Source organism: Brienomyrus brachyistius, chromosome 3, assembly GCF_023856365.1.
Source record: "Brienomyrus brachyistius isolate T26 chromosome 3, BBRACH_0.4, whole genome shotgun sequence".
NCBI classification, from domain to species: Eukaryota; Metazoa; Chordata; class Actinopteri; order Osteoglossiformes; family Mormyridae; genus Brienomyrus; species Brienomyrus brachyistius.
This window is the reverse complement of record NC_064535.1, coordinates 24,969,570-24,988,517: the sequence shown is the minus strand read 5'-3', so window position 1 is coordinate 24,988,517 and position 18,948 is coordinate 24,969,570. Positions and strand designations below refer to the sequence as shown.

At 50.9% G+C, this 18,948-nt stretch overlaps 1 protein-coding gene across 4 annotated transcripts in view; it reads right to left on the bottom strand.

The window, feature by feature from the left end:
- dgki (diacylglycerol kinase, iota) overlaps positions 1–18,661 on the bottom strand; it is a 41,705-nt gene extending 23,044 nt beyond the window's left edge. For 2 of the 4 annotated variants that reach the window (XM_049007068.1, XM_049007069.1), the window contains exons 1-2: positions 17,428–18,661; positions 1,664–1,766 (exon numbers count right to left, since the gene is read on the bottom strand). In XM_049007068.1, coding sequence (XP_048863025.1) covers positions 1,664–1,766; positions 17,428–17,558 — 234 coding nt within the window. In that variant the 5' untranslated portion in view covers positions 17,559–18,661. The remainder of the gene's footprint in view (positions 1–1,663; positions 1,767–17,427) is intronic. The other 2 variants (XM_049007070.1, XM_049007071.1) reach the window with 1 other exon arrangement.
- Positions 18,662–18,948: the final 287 nt, after the last annotated feature.

Below are 18,948 nucleotides of genomic sequence, written 5' to 3'. Positions count from 1 at the left end.
CATTTGGTGGGGGGGGGGAGTGGTTAAATTTTAATGACTACACACTGAGCACCGGGGGTCCCAACGGGGGGGGGGAAAGGCCAGCACTGACGTTCAGGAAATGCCTCCCCCAGCCTGATAGGCAAAAACTCTGCCAGTCATAGCTGTGTGATACCGGTATCACAGGGCGATCAGGAAGCTGATAGGGGAGATGCCCTCCCACCCCAGCTCCACCACACTGGGCTGGGCACAGATAAGTTTTCAAATCTGCAGGAAAAGACTCATACCTATACCTGATTGGATGGGAGGGGGGGTTCACACTGGGGGGGACACCTCCCACTCAGACGCCTTAAAGTAGCTCCCGCAGGTGAGCAGCAGGAGCGCACTGCAGAGCGGAGCTTCACACATTCCCGCGGGAAGCTTTCGGTTCCCCGGGTAGCTGCTCAGAATCCACCCACCCAAAACCACCAGTCTGTCGCCAAGCCTCCAACCGAGTCTCCAGGCGCCTGCTCAACACCGCAAAGCAACCACTGGAAAAAGATATGAATATGACCCGGTACCTTCCCAAAAACCCAGAACTTCAGACGGTTCTGAAGAGCAGTGGCTGGTCCTGAATGTCGACGGCCATTCGATCTCACCGAGATCGAGAGCGACTCCATCTGCAGACTTGCAGCATCTTCATGTTGTTCTTGCCGGAAGATCTCTGCCTATCTAAGGCTTTGTCTCCTAGCAAACGCCCCCTCCCTGCATATCCGACACCTTGCAACGGTCCCGGTCGTGCCAGACTCTACAGCTGGGAGATTAGGGCAAGCTGTCCCCTAGTCTAGAGAATGAACCAACCCACAGACTATGTGCAGGATCACACATCATCAGCAGAGCTGGTTCAGGAGCTGCAACTCAGATTATGCACTCTGCATTTCATAAAGAATAAATAATCACCATGGTGTTTGATATTATTACAAATAAATACCCTACAATAATGTTTCCCAATGCGGTCCTCGGGGACACACAGATAGTCCATGATTTTGCTCCTCCCAGCTCCCTACCGCAAGCTGTGAGGGAGCAAAAATGTGGGCTACCTGACAGGGAGCTCAGAGGGAGCGAAAACAAGAACTGACTGCGGGTCCCCAAGGAGCGGATTGGAAAACACTGCCCTACACTCTACAGGTGATGGTGCAATTGCAAGCATCTATGTGTGGTCTACCGGGTGACACTCCACTAAATTTGACTGACGGATTGGCATCAACACCCCTGGGATATGTTTTTATGGACAGCACCCCCTCCCCCTAAATATTACTGCCTCCAGATTGCCACTCCAATCAAGATATTCTGCAGGTGCTACTGACTGCACGACCTTTTGCTTCCATAAGTTTCACCCCTGAGGAAGAACATGAGAGGAATGCTAGGTCAAGGCAAGCCATCTGGACTGCCAACAGCTAAATTCCATAACAGGGCTACTCTTGGGTGCGTATTTATGGGATAAAGAAAACCCAAAATCCTGAGAATCTCACCTAATCTTCGCCGGGAAGTAGATAATCCCATAGAATCGAGTCAACAACATTCTGAACACAACACGCTTGGGAAAATAGGAGCTGGCAGAATGTTGCGAGCTGATGTCTTGTGGTTCCCGCGGTCATATGGGACTATACCTGTGCCCCCGACTGGCCGGGAGACAGATACTCACACTCCAGTCCACGGCGGTGCGAAGCTCCTTGGTCGGCCCGTTGCTCAGGGGGGGGCTTTGGATGGGACCCAGATGCTGCAGACCGGACCGCGATATGGCCTTCCTGCGAGACACGAGAGAGACGTGGGATGGGTGAAGGCCCAGGTCACAGATGGAGGGCCGCAAACTCCCCCCATCAGGACAGGAAGGGGGGTGCTGGGCGGGGGGGTGGGGGTGGTGGCTGTGGAGGGCAGGGTGGCAACGCTCCCAGAATATGGTGCGACGATGCCCGGCGACAGCTGGCGCTGGGCACGTAATCGGCAGGGGATTGTCAGCGGCGTGTTACACAGAGGCACGACGAGCAGGGTAATGGGAGGTGCCGATAGGCCACCTCCCAGGGAGAGGAGGTGGGGCTTCCCAGAGACCACACCCACAATAAAGGACGAGGTGATGGTCCTGCAAATAAAAAAAGAAAAAAGAAAAGAAAGGAAAACCAAGCAGAAGGTGCGTTCCATTCACCCGACACCCTAATTAAAATTTCAGCCCTCCTACAATCGATCTCCTTGAAACGGCACAGGCGTCGCGTTACACCCGGAGCATCGAGCACGCCTGCACGCACACCTTTAACCTTTCCGGATAAATACAGAATGGAAGAAAAGAACATAAAGATGCGGTAACGTGGTGCAGGGGCAGGCCTGGGGTTTCTACGACGATTACAGCATGCATCCAGTTACATTTAAATCTTGTAACCAAGCACAATTAATGAATGAGAAAGTACCGAGCGACCCAGCCGGTTTTAAACAGAGTCACGGCACTTTGCGGCTTCACGCACAGGCTGCCTGCCTCCCCAGGCAGGGCGGGAAAGGCTCTGTGATGATGTCATAGTCGTCGCCGTAGGATCTGCAATTGCCGAGACTCGTTTTTTCGTCATCTGTCTGCTTCGACGCCAGCCTCATATCTGCCTCCCCATCACATCCTTAACATCGTTCTGAATGTGCTAAGTGGGCATAATGAACACTCAGTCATTTGCATTTAGACTGAGGGAGTGACAGGGATGGGGGGGGGAGGCAGATCAAAGGCAGGATTCCTGGGGAAATTAAAGTCGTTCGAACATTGGCAGCGAGAAAATGGTTTGGCTGACGTATGTCCGACCTGCATCTCAACCACAAAACCGGCGTGTTAGGCGATGTGTCCAGGACACCTGGAATGTATGTTTTTAATTTAGCAACCACTGTCAATGTAGCGACCTCTCCTCCCCCCTCCATGACACCTGGCTATTAATGTCAGGGTTTCCAAGGAAACATGCCGACACATTCAGCTTCAGACATGTATTTAAGGGCTCTCTTTCACCCATCCAACCCGAAGCAGTGAGGAGCGTAAAACTATAATCTTCATCAAGGCAGCGATCATCCCACACGTCAGCTGCGCAGTGAGGCCTGACGACAGATACACATTGTACTGATTCCTGTCGGGAAAAGTAAGTCATTCTTCAAAAGCTATTTCCCTCCAGATGAAGACATTTAGGTCATTAAATTCAGTAATGTGACCTGTTTAATCATGACGCGAATACGCATTGACTCCTTTGTCTGTTCGGGCTCGATGATCTCGGTTCAGAGGAATAAGAAACTCGACATTACCGCCGCATTGGGAGTGAAACCTGACTGCGGACACAGACGGGCATCAGTACAAGAGGCATGAATGCGCTCGGAGGTAAATACCAAGGCCTATCCAGCATGGTGGCTTCTTAGAGGAAACGGAAATTAAACTTGCCCGGAAATGGAGTGAATCTTACTGCTCACAAAGTTTTCCAGTGAGGCGCCCTGACAAAGTGGTTGTTTAAGAGCTCTCCATATAGCCAGTACCATTTCAGGATACAACAGGTATTACAGCAGGGCTGGCCAATCTTATCCGCAAACGGCCGGTGCGTATGCAGGTTTTTTAAATACCTTTAGGTCAGCTGTTCAAACCCAGGTGTGAGGAGTCTTCAGCCAATCAGTCCCCTAATTAGCAATCTAATTAGGGAGTTACAGTGAAAACCAGCAAACTGCAGCCCTTTCTGCATAAGATTGCCCACCTTTGTATTAGAGGGTGCTTAACTGTGTCCCCAGAGCCAGCAGGATTAGGGGACCCTAACCTGTGTCACTGCATCAAGTAGGATTAGAGGATACTAACCTGTGTCCCCACAGCCAATAGGATTAGGGGACCCTAACCTGTGTCACTGCAGCAAGTAGGATTAGGGAACCTTAACCTGTGTCACTGCAGCCAGTAGAATTAGAGGACACTAACCTGTGTCCCTGCACCCAGTAGGATTAGAGGACACTAACCTGTGCCCCCACAGCCAGTAGGATCAGGGGCCCTAAACTGTGTCACTGCAGCCAGTAGAATTAGGGGACACTAACCAGTATCCCCACAGCCAATAGGATTAGAGAACGCTCACCTGTGTCTCCAGTGCCGCACAGCTCTGCGATCTGCCTGGAATCTCTCCACTCCACCCATCCCACTCTCCTTGACTTCATCTTCAATCATCTTTCCAGATGAACTCTACCAAAAACCGGCACCTCAGCCAGTTCCGAATCCGGAGCTCGCAGTACTGTGGAGTCCAGCCGAGAATCCCAGTCCCCACCCGGGAGTCACATGACTGCCTCGCCCCTCACCTCAGCCTCCACCTGATCACTCACCCAAGCCTGGAATCTGATCCCCGGCAGGTAACAGGGCCTCCACATACTTAAAAGAGCATTAGGCAAATGAACGGCGAATCGATACGCTGCCGAATTGGGAGTGCAGCTGCCACATGGGTCAGACGACGCAATGTCTACTGAACATCGTGGATATTTACAATTAATCCGTTAAAACCATGCTTATGAGTGACGTCGAGCTCAGATTTAAGGTCAAATGCATGGGTGACAAAGGGCTGATTATGCATAACGCGAATGTCGGCATAACTCGCTGCAACGGGAAGCCTGATCCGGCCCAGAGGCGCGAGGTCACCTCCCGCGCAGGCCGCTGTGACGTCGACACGGTGCCTGTCAGCAGAAATCCCTGCACTTGATGTGGGAATACAAGGCCACGGATGTATTTATAGCCACGGATTTGCGGCGAATGAAAATGCAGGAGGCCGCGGATATTCCGGGAAAGGGGAGAGGGTGACCCGCCCCCGCCCCCCAAACCACATGGCAGGATCAGAAACGACCTGGAGACGGATAGCACGGTTGGTGGGGGATGCATCAGAGAAGGTGCAAAGTGGAAAGCACCCCCCCACCACCACCACCACCACCACACACACAGTGACGACTCGTGCCGCAGGCTACAACCAAAACGTGCCAGCTTCATTCGCAGAGGTGCCACAAAGCTCCAATCAGCATCGTTAATGTCATGGAAGAGCATCTGTGTGCGGCTCCAATGCCCCCCCCCCATCTCTATCGACAATACAGCTAAGTAGGCCGATGCCTCCCCGCTCCGCAGGGCTTCCTGCCATCGCTTCTGGCAGGAAAGCGCTGTGTTTGGCTGGCGGCTGGGCCGGCGAGGGCACCAGCAGGGGGCGCTGTGTTTGACGTCTCCCACTGCAACAAATTGTACTGTTTTCATTCGAACTGGGAAACAGTCAATGCACAGAACCACAGCGTAACACAGACACAAAGAGTGCCAGTTTGTGGGGGGGGGGGGGCAGGGGGGCTTGGCCTTGACATTCCTGTTCTCAGCATTCTGCCCCCCTCCCAACCTGGCCCAATGTGTCCCTCTTATGCAGAGGCTGCGTCTTCCAAAGCCGTTTCTTCAGCCTGGCGACATTGGGCCCTCCTCGTAGACGGCCAGTGGTCGCGTGTTGGGCTCTGACCAGCCGGTGCTTCTCTTATGCCATGACCACCTTCCTGTCCAGATGTGCACAAATTCAAGTGTACAGTGACATTTATTTAGCAGATGCTTTTATCCAAAGTGACATACATTTTTTAGAATGCAGGGTCAAACCTAAAGGCCTTAATCAAGGGCACAAAAGTGAAATCACTGCCAGCCATGGGACTCGAACCGGCGACCTTCTGATCACAGGCCTGACACACACCTATATAGGCTTCTTTGACTGAGAATCTAACCCAGGTCACAACTTGACATGTCATGCTAGCCACTATACCACCAACTGGCCCCAAACTGGAGTGCAGGAACCCGAAAGGGATCAGCCCAGATTAAGTAATGATACAGTGGAAGTGGTTAGAAAGAGAAGTCAGGCCTCTCATCAACACATGCAGCTGAGTCATGCTGCCAGCATGCAGATGAAGCTCGCAGGTAAACAGGGACACACGCGGGCGTAACGAGGTTACCCTGCCGGATACCGGGTCTGTTTTTATCACACCACACTGACCGAGTTAAATGGGGAACAAACTCCTTTTAAGGCTGCTGCTGAAGTAAACACCGTGAGTAAGGGCTCAGACTCCCCAGGAAGGCCAGGCTGTGGGGGGGGCGTCCACTGCGTTTTAGCCACACACGGCGCCGGGGACACAGCTGCACTGAGGCCACAGCGGTGACCAAGCTCACTGGGAGATGGAGGACCAGCCCACTGGGAACGGGCACTAACATCCTGACACACCCCCCAGCCCCCTCCCACAGGGCTCCGCTCCAACCAAACAGAAGAGTAGCGTGAATGACGGGTATCACCATGGAAACGCTTGGGAGGGGGGGGTCGTTCCGATGTAGAGTCGCCCCAGGCGCCTGAAGGCACTAGTGATTGGCCGCAAATCTGGGACGACGCCTTCAGGGCAAGACAAAGTCTCGGGAAAAATTTCGAACAGAATTACACACACACACACACACACACACACACACACACACACACACACACACACACACACACACACACACACACACACACACACACACACACACACACACACACACACACACACACACACACACACACACACACACACACACACACACACACACACAAAACCCCCTGACAGAGGTCATTTCTAAATGTCACTGCGCATTAGTCATCCTTAACAGCACCAGCAGCAGCTTCCAGTCGTGTCACTTGATGTAATAATCAGCTTCACTCTGAATGATCTTAATTATCTGTGTGTTCTCTGCCCCGCTTAATACGCGGAAGCGCAGACAGGGGCGGATGTAAGACGCAAGGGAAAGTGCTGCTAGATTTAAAGACCAGAAAACGGTGCAGATGTCTGAGATGCTGCTGACTCATCAGCTCTGGGTTTTTAAGCGACAGGCTGACTTCCTGTGAAAACAGCGTCCACCACCGGTAATGGAAACAGCAGGGGCGGCCCCACCCCTCAGTGCATCACCAGCCATAAATTTACCATATTAGGACACAAGGCAAAGAAGGGAGGACTTACTACACAAGGATGCACACAACCAGTCAACAACAGGTAGGCAAAAGGACAAACAGACAATCAATAACTAAACATGTGAGAAAACTGTCAGATGAGGGGGAAAAAAAACTGCCAGTGGAACGCAAAGCTCATCTGTACGAGCATAGAGCCAGGGGACAAGAAAGAGGACACAGTGTGCTTTTATGATTAGCAGGAGGCCAGGTGGGGGGGGGGGTGGTGAGCAATGTGCCCGTTTTGTCCGCGTTCACCCCACATGTCCTGCATGCTCTCTGATTCGCTCCTGCGTGGCTGCTTTCCCCCCTAATTAGTGGCCCTCCTAACCAGGGGGAATAGGGAAGCCTAGCAGCATGTCTCCGGGCATGACCCCAGTGCACCCGCTAGCCTCTACTCCCCACAAATCACTCTGGTTAAAATGTTTCAAGGCAAGAGTATCTCAGCGGTTAAGAGCCACTTAATTCCTATAACGACAGCAGCAAATGACAGGGAGTTAGAATTGCAGGCCGGGGCCAGTGTCACTGGAGGCGCAGCTATTAGCGAGGTCTAGCGGGCAGGGAATATAGAGGTGGAGCCCCATTCTCAGCTACAACAAGCTCCACCCCCAGCAACAAGTTCCACCCCCAGCAACAAGCCCCGCCCTCCCCAGAGCAGCTGTGCCCTCTGCACCCCACAGAGAACAGCTGACAATAGAAGGAAGACACACAGTGAAATTCAGCCGTCAAGCACGCAAGGCCCACAGGGTCGCCAAGAAACGCACACCCACTCATGGGGGGGGGGGGCAGCAAAAGCACAGGGGTGCACTCTGAAAAATGTGTCACGCGACACATGCACACACTACATGAGGAACGACCTGGCCCAGGCCGTCCACAACCACACTGGACGACAGAGGAAGAGAGATGAGAAGGATGCAGAAACGAGGGAGAGGAAAGCGTGCGGGCATGTGTGTCGAAAGGGGTGGGGGGGGGGAGGATCAGGAAGGGGCTGCCATGGCAACCTGAATCCAACTTCCTTCCCAATTTATTTAAATTTAGGGTCTCCTGCTTTCTGAGAAGTGACACAGTATTACTATGACGAAACTGCTTCCCCCCCCAAGGTTAAAAAAACAGCATCATTCTATAATTGAATTCAGGAGCGGTAAATGGGGATGGAGTGACCGTGCGCTAACAGAGAGTAAGAGGGAGCAGGCCGCCTCCCGCCCCCCTGCCTCTGTGCTGCTGACTCACCTGCTCCTAATTAATTCGGTCTGAACTCCATTCGCGATACGGAGAGCGGCCGGCGTTCTCTGCGCGGGGAGGGAAAGCGGCGCCGTAAAAACAAAGAGCTACCATCGCGGAGCCACAGACGACACACAATGCAAAGCGCTTCCCGTCTGTTACCCCAGGTCAGGAAACCACACTCCCCTCTTGCGAGGAGGGAAGGGGCTGGTGGGACAGCGAGGGTGGGTGGGACGGCTGTTTACGTGATCAGCCCCAGTAGTCAGATGCAGCAGAGCTTGGAATGTGTGTGTGTGTGTGTGTGTGTGTGTGTGGGGGGGGGGGTTGAACTTTGACCTCCATTGCATCACCTCTCTGGGGATTCATATGCAATTCTCTCTCTTCTACTCCCCTGCCCTGCTTATTTGTACCTCTCCTCATCCTCATCCTCTTACATCGACCACTAAGATGGACGGGTAGCTTTACTTGACTCATGACTCGGAATTAGATAATCGTAAAATCCACCAACATATCATCTGAGTCACGTCAATAGCGCAGAGAAAAAAAAGAAAAGAAAATCAGAAAACAGAACAGCTGCCTCTGACCGAGCGAGTGAACTGCATTGTGGGTGAATCGGCAAGCAGCAGACAGGAGGCGATGGTACAGGTGAGCCACGCTGTTATCTGTCCTGACTTCTGAGCAGCCAACTAAACAGCACTGCAGCGCACGCCTCGCTATCATGGCCGTTGTTCGCCATTTGGGGGGGGCGGGGGGGGGGGGGGGTCGTACTTTCCCCGCCTTCTCACTGGCCCACGTTCAGGCTGCTGCACGAGGAGATCGGCCGTGGGCGGTGTGGCTCCCCACCACAGCCCTTTGGTGGGATCCAACACTTGCGGCCTTCTTTTAAAAATAGAATGCTCTCTTTCTCTCTCTCTCATTCCCTCCTGATTCGCCGCTACAAGCTACGAGCAGAAACGGAGCAGAATTTCTCATGGAGCCCCATGCCAAAACCCCCTTTTTTTCCTTCGAAAGTGGGGGTGGTACCTGTCAGCGTGTCAGAAAACCCCAGGAAGCAGCAGCGAGGCACACAGCACCCTTAATGTCACCGTGGTTTTATATATACACCTACTTTGGAATGTTCCAGAAGGTTCCCCAGTGCTTTTCCCACAGATCCCCACACTGCCCGGTTTGGCTGAGACGAGCCCACAGCAAAACTTTTTTTTCCCAGCACTTCGATCTCAGTTGGTCTAATGGCAGCCACTGGGTCCCTCCTGATCCATCAGCTACATGTTGGTGTGTATCAGTGTATCAGGACTCCTGTGTCGCTCTGCATGCATGCATGGCTGCATCACATGTGCAGTTATCAGCAGAACCAGCAGAAATCTTTGACCTGACCATGAATCGACATGCAGCGGCTGCTTCATCAGTCAGAGGCTGTCAGGATGTTGGCCCCCGCAGTGACTGATCCTCCTCCACCTCCGCTCGGCACGATTGCCAACTCCTCCATAATTAAACCCCCCACAGCAGAGCCACCGTGAGCTTTGGGTGGGGGGGGGGGTTGGGGGGGTGGGGGGGGGGGGGTTGGGGGGGTGGGCATACCAACCCCACATCTACTCAAAAGACAGATCTGCTACTTGAAATAGATACGCATGGAAAAAACAACAGAGGAGGGGTGAGTTAAAGCTAAATCCACCCTCTGTCATGCGAAACGCCCAGAAGTCACCCGCTGTTCTCATGCCAGGTTCAGAGGACCTGGTGAACTGCTCGGCGTTACAGAACAACCAAGCCCGAGGGGCGCGCAACTGTCCGACTCCGAAAAAAAGGACGCATGCGCCTTGCCGGCGGGAGACGACGGGCAGTCGGGAGGTTCAGGCATACTCCGCCGTCTGTTAAAAAAAAATCGCTTTCTCACTTTGTTCTTCAAAGTGCGACATTTTCACGCGACTACCACCCCATCTTTCGCTCCTTCTTCTTTCTTGACAGTCATGAACCGAAGGCCAAATGGGGCAACGCTACTTCCTCAGTGCACTTATACCAAACTCCATCCGTTATACATTTAACCAAATATCGGATCTCCCTTTACGTCTTTCTTGGAAAAGTACCTTTCTGATTTAGGTTTTTTTTCCTACCATATGCCGTCGGTACACGTTGTCCACGTACCGCAGGTTAGGCAAGACCAGAGATCTGTTATCCGAAGAGTGTTCCCAGGGCAACGGCGAGGTTAATACAGGCCAGCTCTGGCTGGCCTGGATCTGCCGATGGGCCTGATGCTCTCCATTTCCACCTGAGCTTCCTCTTGCCTAATTGACTGTATCATCCGGCTAATGAGTCCGCCAGTGAAGCCACGGCCATCATCAGAGAGGGGAAGAGAGAGACCTCCATGCCACCTCCAGGCCCGCAGCAGGGGAGCTGCAGCACTAATGAGGATTTGTCCGAAAGTGATTCCTGATAAAAGTGTTTGCCAAGATTAATTGCTCGATCCGGGCGCACACCAGAGTTCTGCAAGCCTGTCATAAAGCACAGGTTATCCAGCGGCAGCTTCTGGACTCACATCTATCATCAGCCGAGGAAGCCTTCCCTTTCAGTATAACCGCAGATTTGGTGGAATGATGGAGCAGCTGAGACGAGTAAAGCCAGGTACATTCTGTCTCAGTCTGAACCGGATTTATCTAGGAAGATCTCGCCCTTTCTGTCTGGACACAGATAACATCGCTAACCCTCCCCTCTCTCGCTTCTAGTTTCGACCGACAGCTGGGATGCCACAGACCACTAACACTGAAGTCAGAGCAAATAGAATTTTTGCATTGTGGTCACATGTTTACAATGTCCGGTAAAGATGCAAGGCTCCAGCAACGAGCGATGTGTAGTTCTGCATGCTAGGGCCCATTTTCTGTAAAACAAAAAGTTACTGGTGCATATCCAGCGGCAGAGTGATGCCACCGTTGGCAACCTTTAGCACGGCCCTAAGCCCCAATTGCTTGGAAGCACTGTGTTTTGACCCCCCAGCTTGCACTCACCTGCATGTGTATCTGTGTGTTTCAAAAGGAGCAAAATGGGGTAGGCGAAGACCCCAATATCCCCACAGGAATTAATAAAGCATCACTATCCGATTAGGAATAGCGATAGACAAACTGTCCTTTGTTGATATTTGAAAGGGCCTGCCTGGCCTGGTATGGACAGGACCTGTGGAATCGGGTCTCTGGGCACGGCTCATATACACGCCACTCAGATTACATGACGGCTGTACTCCTCAGTCAGGACAATGACACCAGGAAAAGGAGTCCCAGATGGAAGCAGAAATACAATGATAGCCCACTTTTGGGCGGGCGGACCGACTGGCATACAGGTGATGCCCAAACGTGCAGCAGGATGGTAACGTCCAGCACCTGCAGCACAATCCCAGTACCAGCTGCTGAGACATACGACCACTGCTTTCCCTTCCAGGTCCTTCTCCACAGGATGTCGCGGACAGATCCTTGGCTATTCCTGAATGCGACAGACCGAAGGGCGGTTCAATCCGTCGGTTCCGGACCGTCTGACTCAGTCACCCATATTATGGCAGAGACAGAGTCTCTGTCCAGGGGCTGCCCCTTGACCCAGTTCTGTCAAATGGCTTCAGTCACAGGAGAAGGAACATAAACAATAAAGCAGAAACTACATCAACGGTGACAGCCAAGGAAATCTGTACCACAACCTGCTTCAGGCAGCAGAGGCTCTATTCTGTCTCAGCGAAGGTTTTCAAAAGGCCCAAAGATAAATGAGAACAGGCTGAGGGCAGGCAGAAAAAAATGGACAAAATAAAGACTCTTGAACTCGCTGTTTTCCCATCCAAAAAGCTTCACGTGGCGAGCAGATCTACATATTATTCATCTGCTTACTATTCAGCCCGGCCTTTAGGAAAGTCTTTAGAAAGTGAACCCCTGGCCATAATCTGCTATCCTAAACCACAGGAAAGTCCACAGGCAGGGCCCTGAAACCCCAAACGATTCCATACACACAGCAGGATAAGAGGGGGAACCTGGGACCTAATCAAGACACCCTGGTTAAATTAAGGCAAATAAACTATCCGCTAATTACAATTAACGGCAATGCTAAAATAAGGCAAGTTGGAATTGCTCTTGGTACGCGCCAGGCTGACACTTTGGAAACATGTTGTGGTACGACCCAGGGGTGGAGATGCCAGCAGGATGGGGAGGGGAAATCAGCCAATCGCAGGCATCCCAGCATTTCCAGTGACAGCTGTGCCACCTTGGTTCTGAGACTCCCTGTCCTCCTCCTGGCAGAGGTATGGGCAATTTGTTTAGGCAAAAAGCCCTGTGCACCGAACATGGAAGACGGCACGTAGATCCTGATGCTGAAGCTGTGCCAGAGTCTGACGGCAGGACGCGGCTTATGTTCCGGGGGGGGGCGCCGTTCTCCATTTTAATGCAGAGTGCTCTGCCCAAGGACAGGGGGAGGGGGGAACGAGGACAGCAAAGTACACCCAGGAGATCCTCTTTGCACGTTTCAAGTCACACCTTGTGCCCTCTGCATTTAACCCAATAAATAAAGACTCTACCACCCAGCGGCATCCAATCGCTGATGCCCCTCTGCCGGTCGCTGGGCTGGCAAGGTCAAACTCATCTTGATTACTTCTCAGGAGCTAATTTCACTACTCAGTTAAAAAACACACACACAGCCCTTCTTCTTGTGGCAAGTACAACCGGGTTAATTCAAACACATTCAGTTTCCATAGTGAATCCTTCAAACGGTAAGGTTGTTAATGTGTGGATATTCTTGGAAACGAGTCTTCAAAAAAATCACATTTTTTAAAGGTTTAATTCCTTTGTTTTTTTTTTTTGCTTTTCCTTGGAACACCATATTTTATGGCCATTTGAATATGTTTGGCCGCGGAGCAAATATTCTGTTTCTTTGAATGTTATTTGAATTTATTTATGTCTGTGAGTCACACTGACAAATATTAAAGCAAAAGGCCAATCACAGAGAAGGCCTTTCATAGGTTCCCTGGCTGCATATCATTGAAAATCGATACTTTCAATTGGATTCTAAACTGCAACCCTGTACAGGATAAGCCGGGGATAAGAGGGATGGATAGAAGGATGGATGGATATTTCTACTGAAGCAATTAGTGTTAGTAATGTCACTGAAATGTGACATAGCAGGATCGAGCCTAGATAGTTTCTGGGTTCAGGTTCCAAGTCGTTGATGCACAAACCAATACTGTCCTGGGATGATGCGTGTAAGCCTTCACCCAAATGCGAGGGACAAGGACACTCGAGTTGGGAGGGAATAATTCGGGGGGGCAGTGTTGTCATGTGAAACTATGGTGGGGGGAGTTATCAAGGGAAAGAGAAAATCCTCTTAGGCATATACTTATACAACCCAAATAGTGTGCAATATCAGACAGTGTTACTGCTAAGAGATGCACGATGGGAAGAAAGTAGACTATCACTACTGCTCTGGATTCTCAAACAGTCTTCATAGAATTGTTGTTATGTATCCAACAATAAACTGCTTCCCACAGGCCATCACTGCATCCCCTATACCCAGCACCCCCCCCCCCCCACCCAACGCCTCATACTAACAGCTAACAGCACCTAGCCTAAACCCCAGCCGGTAACCAGCTAATCTAATACACTAACACCCATATCTACTGGTAGAAAAGATGGGCCTGTTCAATCATGCCAGCTCAGCGCTAACCATGTCGTAAAATGATTACAGTTATTTTCATAACGAAACTCTTTAGCTTCCAAAAAAAGGGGAAGCCAGTTTCACAAGCACAGCCATGTCATTAACGCGAGTCGGGAGCCAATTACGGAGGTTGTGCCAAACAAGAAAAACGCTCGTTTTCCAGCGGACGGCCCCTTTTGATAGCTTTCCCTCAGAAATCTGTCTCGCTTTCACTGTTTGGACATGAGATTCCCAGACTCTCTGACAGGACACAGCACCTACCTGGACACAATGTCAATGCAGTCATTGCATCGATATGCCAATACAGCTAACAGGTGGCTAACGGGACAGCTAACAAATGGTATAACAGAACAGTGAAAGGTTCAGCTCAGGGCATGGATAGTGGGACAGCAATCAGAATAGCAACAGTGCGGCTACAGGCATGGCTAATCAGATGCCCAGGTAAAAAGACGGCTAACAGAACAGCTAAGGACATGGCTAATCAGACGCCCAGCTAACAGGATAGCTAACAATAGCTAAAGGCATGGCTAATCAAACGCCCAGCTAACAGGATGGCTAACAGGATGACTAACAATGGCTAAAGGCATGGCTAACCAGACGTCCAGCTAAAAGGATGGCTAACTGAACAGCTAAGGGCATGGCTAATCAGACGTCCAGCTAACAGGACAGCTAACAGAACAGTTAAAAATATAGCTAAGGCTGGCTAACTTCACATGTAGGAAGATGAGCAAGGAAAGAAGGTGTCAGCCTCATAACGATTTCAGCCAAGTTCCCACATGACTCATCCAACCAGGACCCACGCAGCAACACACACCTCAACACCCACATACACACCTATAACACGCCCATCCATCACCTATACAAACGATCACACTTATAAAGCATAGAAAACCCACCACACACACACACACACAAAGACAATCCCTATCCACACAGAGAATCACCATGACCACACAAAATCTCGTGACGTAAACCATGCTTACAGCTAACATAAAAACTAGTAAACCCGACTTTATATGAAATATCAAACCCCAAAACTGATTAACATATCCATCGTTGCTGTTACTTTCACCACCGTTTCAAAATTTGTTAAAAAATACATGCTAAGCAAATACCTTTGACAAATTTATTATGAAGATCTATCAGACTTGTAACACACAACGCCATAATTGTATTGATGAAACTTTGTACATAACAAAAATACTGTTACATTAACAGTTAGCCTACTTTAGTTATACTTTATGAAATTATATACATCTAGATTTTCGGTATTTTCCTTGAAGGAACGTTTTTTTATTCCTCGTAGCAGATATTATGTAACTGCTGCCTCAGAGGTGGGACTGTTTCCTCTGTGGTCCACCTAAAGTATGGTCAAGGCACGGTCAAGAGCTGGTGTCTGACATGCTCAGCAGCCAACTACGGACAGAGCCACTGGCCCACCCCCTCTAACTGCCAGCCTATCACAGGCTGCGTCTAAAAAAAAACTAAAAAAAAAAACTAACACTGCATCATATCTTATGGACAGATAGGAAAATGTGTCAGCGATTCAGAATCCACAATCCGGATTATCTGCAGACGTTTAGGGCTAAAAGTTCATCTGTTCTTTGTATGGCTGACAGGGTTACTGGTCCCGTTCACCACCACCTGATTAAAAATCCAAGCATGGCTTCCTTAGATACCATTTATTAAAAATTAACATAAGTAAGGACTGAGAATCTACTAGTGTCGGTAATCTGACTGAAGAGTGTCCAAAGGGGAGGTAGAAATAGAGATTTTGACCCAGAGATGCAAAGCTGGGGTTTGAAGAGTCAAAGACCATGAGACATAGCAATGGGAACTCCCAGCCAGGCAGATTCTCCCTCTAAATCTCTCTCCATCTCTCTCTCCATCTCTCCCTTGTTCACTCTGTGAGCCCACATCCCACGTCAAAGCTTTACTGCTTCTGCTCTGCAGAAAATATGCCGGGCCTGTACTTGTTTCACCAGCTGAATTTTAAAATCCGAAGAGTGAGCACTGGTTCGATGCGCCGCCCGAAATGCGGATTCCATTCCCCCTCGTTCTGTCTCGGCTCGCATACACGCATGTTTGGTGCAGGCATTTTCGCAAAGCTAGAAAGGTTGCTATTAGGCAGAAGTTAGAACCACACGTTGGCATTTCCCCTCTTCGCTGCATGACAGAGTTAAAAATGAAAGCTTTGAAAGGAGACCTCTGGGGTGTATTTACATTCCAACAATGAGGTGGACTTCCTCAGTCCGTGAGGTATTCAGGCCATGAGAGGTACAGCGGCAGGCCAGACAAACAGTAACCCATCCAGAGAGAAGATCCACAGCACCACAGCTAGGACTAACAGCAAAACAAAGAAGAGTTGGCTGAACACACTCACCACTCTACCCTATTAAACCTAAAGGATCTCTGAAAATAAGCCAAGAAAAAATGCTTCCTCGTCAAGTATTCTCGTGTGTCTAACATGTAAGAGCTTAACATGGACCATCTCATGTCTGCTCAGAATATCTGCTCAATCCTCATTCTCACATTCACTTCTGGCAAATTTTGTGCAATAGACCATTAAAAAAAAAAAGGTTTCCTCTCAAATCAGGAAGAGATTTTTATGTTAGAGCAGATCTTTTCGGATTTTTCTTGCTCTCGGGAATTTGGTATGTGAGAACACGGCTGTTTGCAGCAGTTCGGACAAGGTCTGAGGAAGCCAACCCACAATGACAAGTCCGTCCACCGCAATTTCAAACGTGGGCGCAGGGTGGATCCAGGATCCACCTACACGTCGCCTTACATGCAAAACTCAACGAAGAAAAAAAAACAAAAAAACAACCACGACTATATAGCGATTATTGTTGTGTTTTTTTCTCGCTTGGGGAATCCTGCAGCTATCTGCACAGTGGCTGCTGTCTGTGCTGCCTGGCCGTCCGCCAGTTGCGTGACCCGGCAGCTGCTGCACCCTCCGCCCGGGGATTTCGTCAAAGCATTTGGAGTTCAATTCACACGGGCAAAGTCATTGCGGGGAAAGTCAGATCCCCCTCCCCTTCCTACCACCCTGAAACTAACAGCTATAGTGCATACAAAGCCACCCACGGGGGGTAACAGGGACATAATAGGTTCAAAGGGCCATAAGGAATTTCTGGACAGCGACCCCCTCCCCTCCGGAAACCGGGTGCCGAAACGGGTCTATGGTGCGCATTAAACCACCAGCGTACACGTTTTAACAAGTCAGAAAACGTGTGCCCGGTGTGACCGGTTTAGGGAATATACTGGAAGGGCTGAAAACACCAAAGACGTGGAGAAATCCCCCCCTATATGCCGAGACCCAAAGCAGGGATCTATGCGCGTCTCTCCCGTGGTAGGAGCGGGGCTACAGAACCGCTAAATGCCCAATACATCCGGTATGACACACACAGGCACGAAAAGAGGGCTTTAAATAATACAGCGGTCGACTAAAAGTTAAGCAGCCGAGCATCGCAGACAGTGCCGCTATTCGGCCGCTTATTCCCCCCGCTACCTGCGCAGGCAAGCTGCCCGTATCGGTGCCCCCGCTCTCCCCTCACTTTCACTTTACCTGTAGGATGTCTGCTTCCGAAACACCAGACCCTTCAGCTTCTCCTCCACGGACTCGTCGGTGTCGTTAAAGCCTCCCGGAGTGTCCCCGCCGGCCATCGCTTCGTCCCTGCCGCGGTTCCGCTCGCTCATCTCCCCGCCGGTGGCCCCTAGCGAAGCGGCTCTATTCCCATACGCCTGGGAGCACCTCTCCTCCTGTGAAGGGCAAAGCTTGGCCAGGGGGGTCCATGCTTTAGCAGTGGACCCCCTTCCTCCTGTGTGCCCCTTGCTTTCCCTGCCCAAGAAGCGGCTGCGACGGTGAAGCTGCTGCCGGCGGGGGACGGTAGCGGCGCGCCAGGGGCTGCTCTCGCCGGTCGCGCCGCACAGTCACATGCACCGCAGACCTGCCGGACAGACGGAGGCGGCCGACTGGAAACGGTAGCATAAGCCGTCGCGATGGTGGCAAGCCACAGCCGCGGCGACAGGAGCATCCATCTCCGGCGCCGCCGCTACAAGGGCATTGTGGGATACTCCTACCGCGAGCGCAGCATCGGCGTGGATAGAGTGGGGTGCGCGGGGCTTCCTGACGCTCTGCGCGCGCACGTACAGCGCTCCACACCGTGACCCAGTGCGATACGGGCCGCCCCAAAGCTCCGCTACGCCGTCCTCTGCCGAGATTGCTCCGCGGGACTGCTGCAAGCTCTGGACGGGGCTGCCTGCTTCTTTGCGGCGTGCCACGTATATCCGTGCACGCCGACGGACCTCCAGAAGCCCAGTGCGTAAGAGTCACGCAGGTTATTAAGCATCGCCCATGGTGCTTTGAAGTGCACAACTGGCTTTCCGAGAATTGTTTTCGAGGTTATTCTTAAAATATACCGTAAATTGTAACCGGCCTAGTCCACGGATTATTGCATGTAATTTGCTCTCGTTAATGTCTACCCCGTCTGTTCATCTGGATTGTGCAACATTTGTTTTATGTCAGATTATTCCTTCTGGGCGTGCATCCATTTTTTTGCCTTCCTCAAGTCAAGTGACACAACCGACCAACAGAAATACGCAGAAAGATCCGCCTCACATACCAAATTAGACTATTATGCCCCCAAGTCGAATGGACTCACAGAGACTCCATTCGACCGATGTCATGAGTGCAGATTTCAACTGAAGAAATTTGACGTATTCTGTGGCAGTGCGTCTGAATTTCTGTACCAGAGAACCCATTTCTGAAGCGAATTGAAAAGATTGCGGACTTAATCACTGGATTTTAACGCAATGGAAAAAGAGACAAGCCAAAACCTGGTCTATGGAAGCCGGGAGACATTCCTTGAAATCGACAGAGCTCAGAACAGGCCAGCTTGTGCTGGCTTGTCCTTGTCCCCGTGCATCACAGTTACAAACGATTAAACCCTGTATTTGAATATATCCTCAAAGCCTTCAATGACTTACAACAGTTATACCCCAAACAGTTGAAGCACACAATTATGTCCACCCTCAGGATAATGGACGGAGGACACACTCATGCATAAAAAAAAATCACCACCAGAGG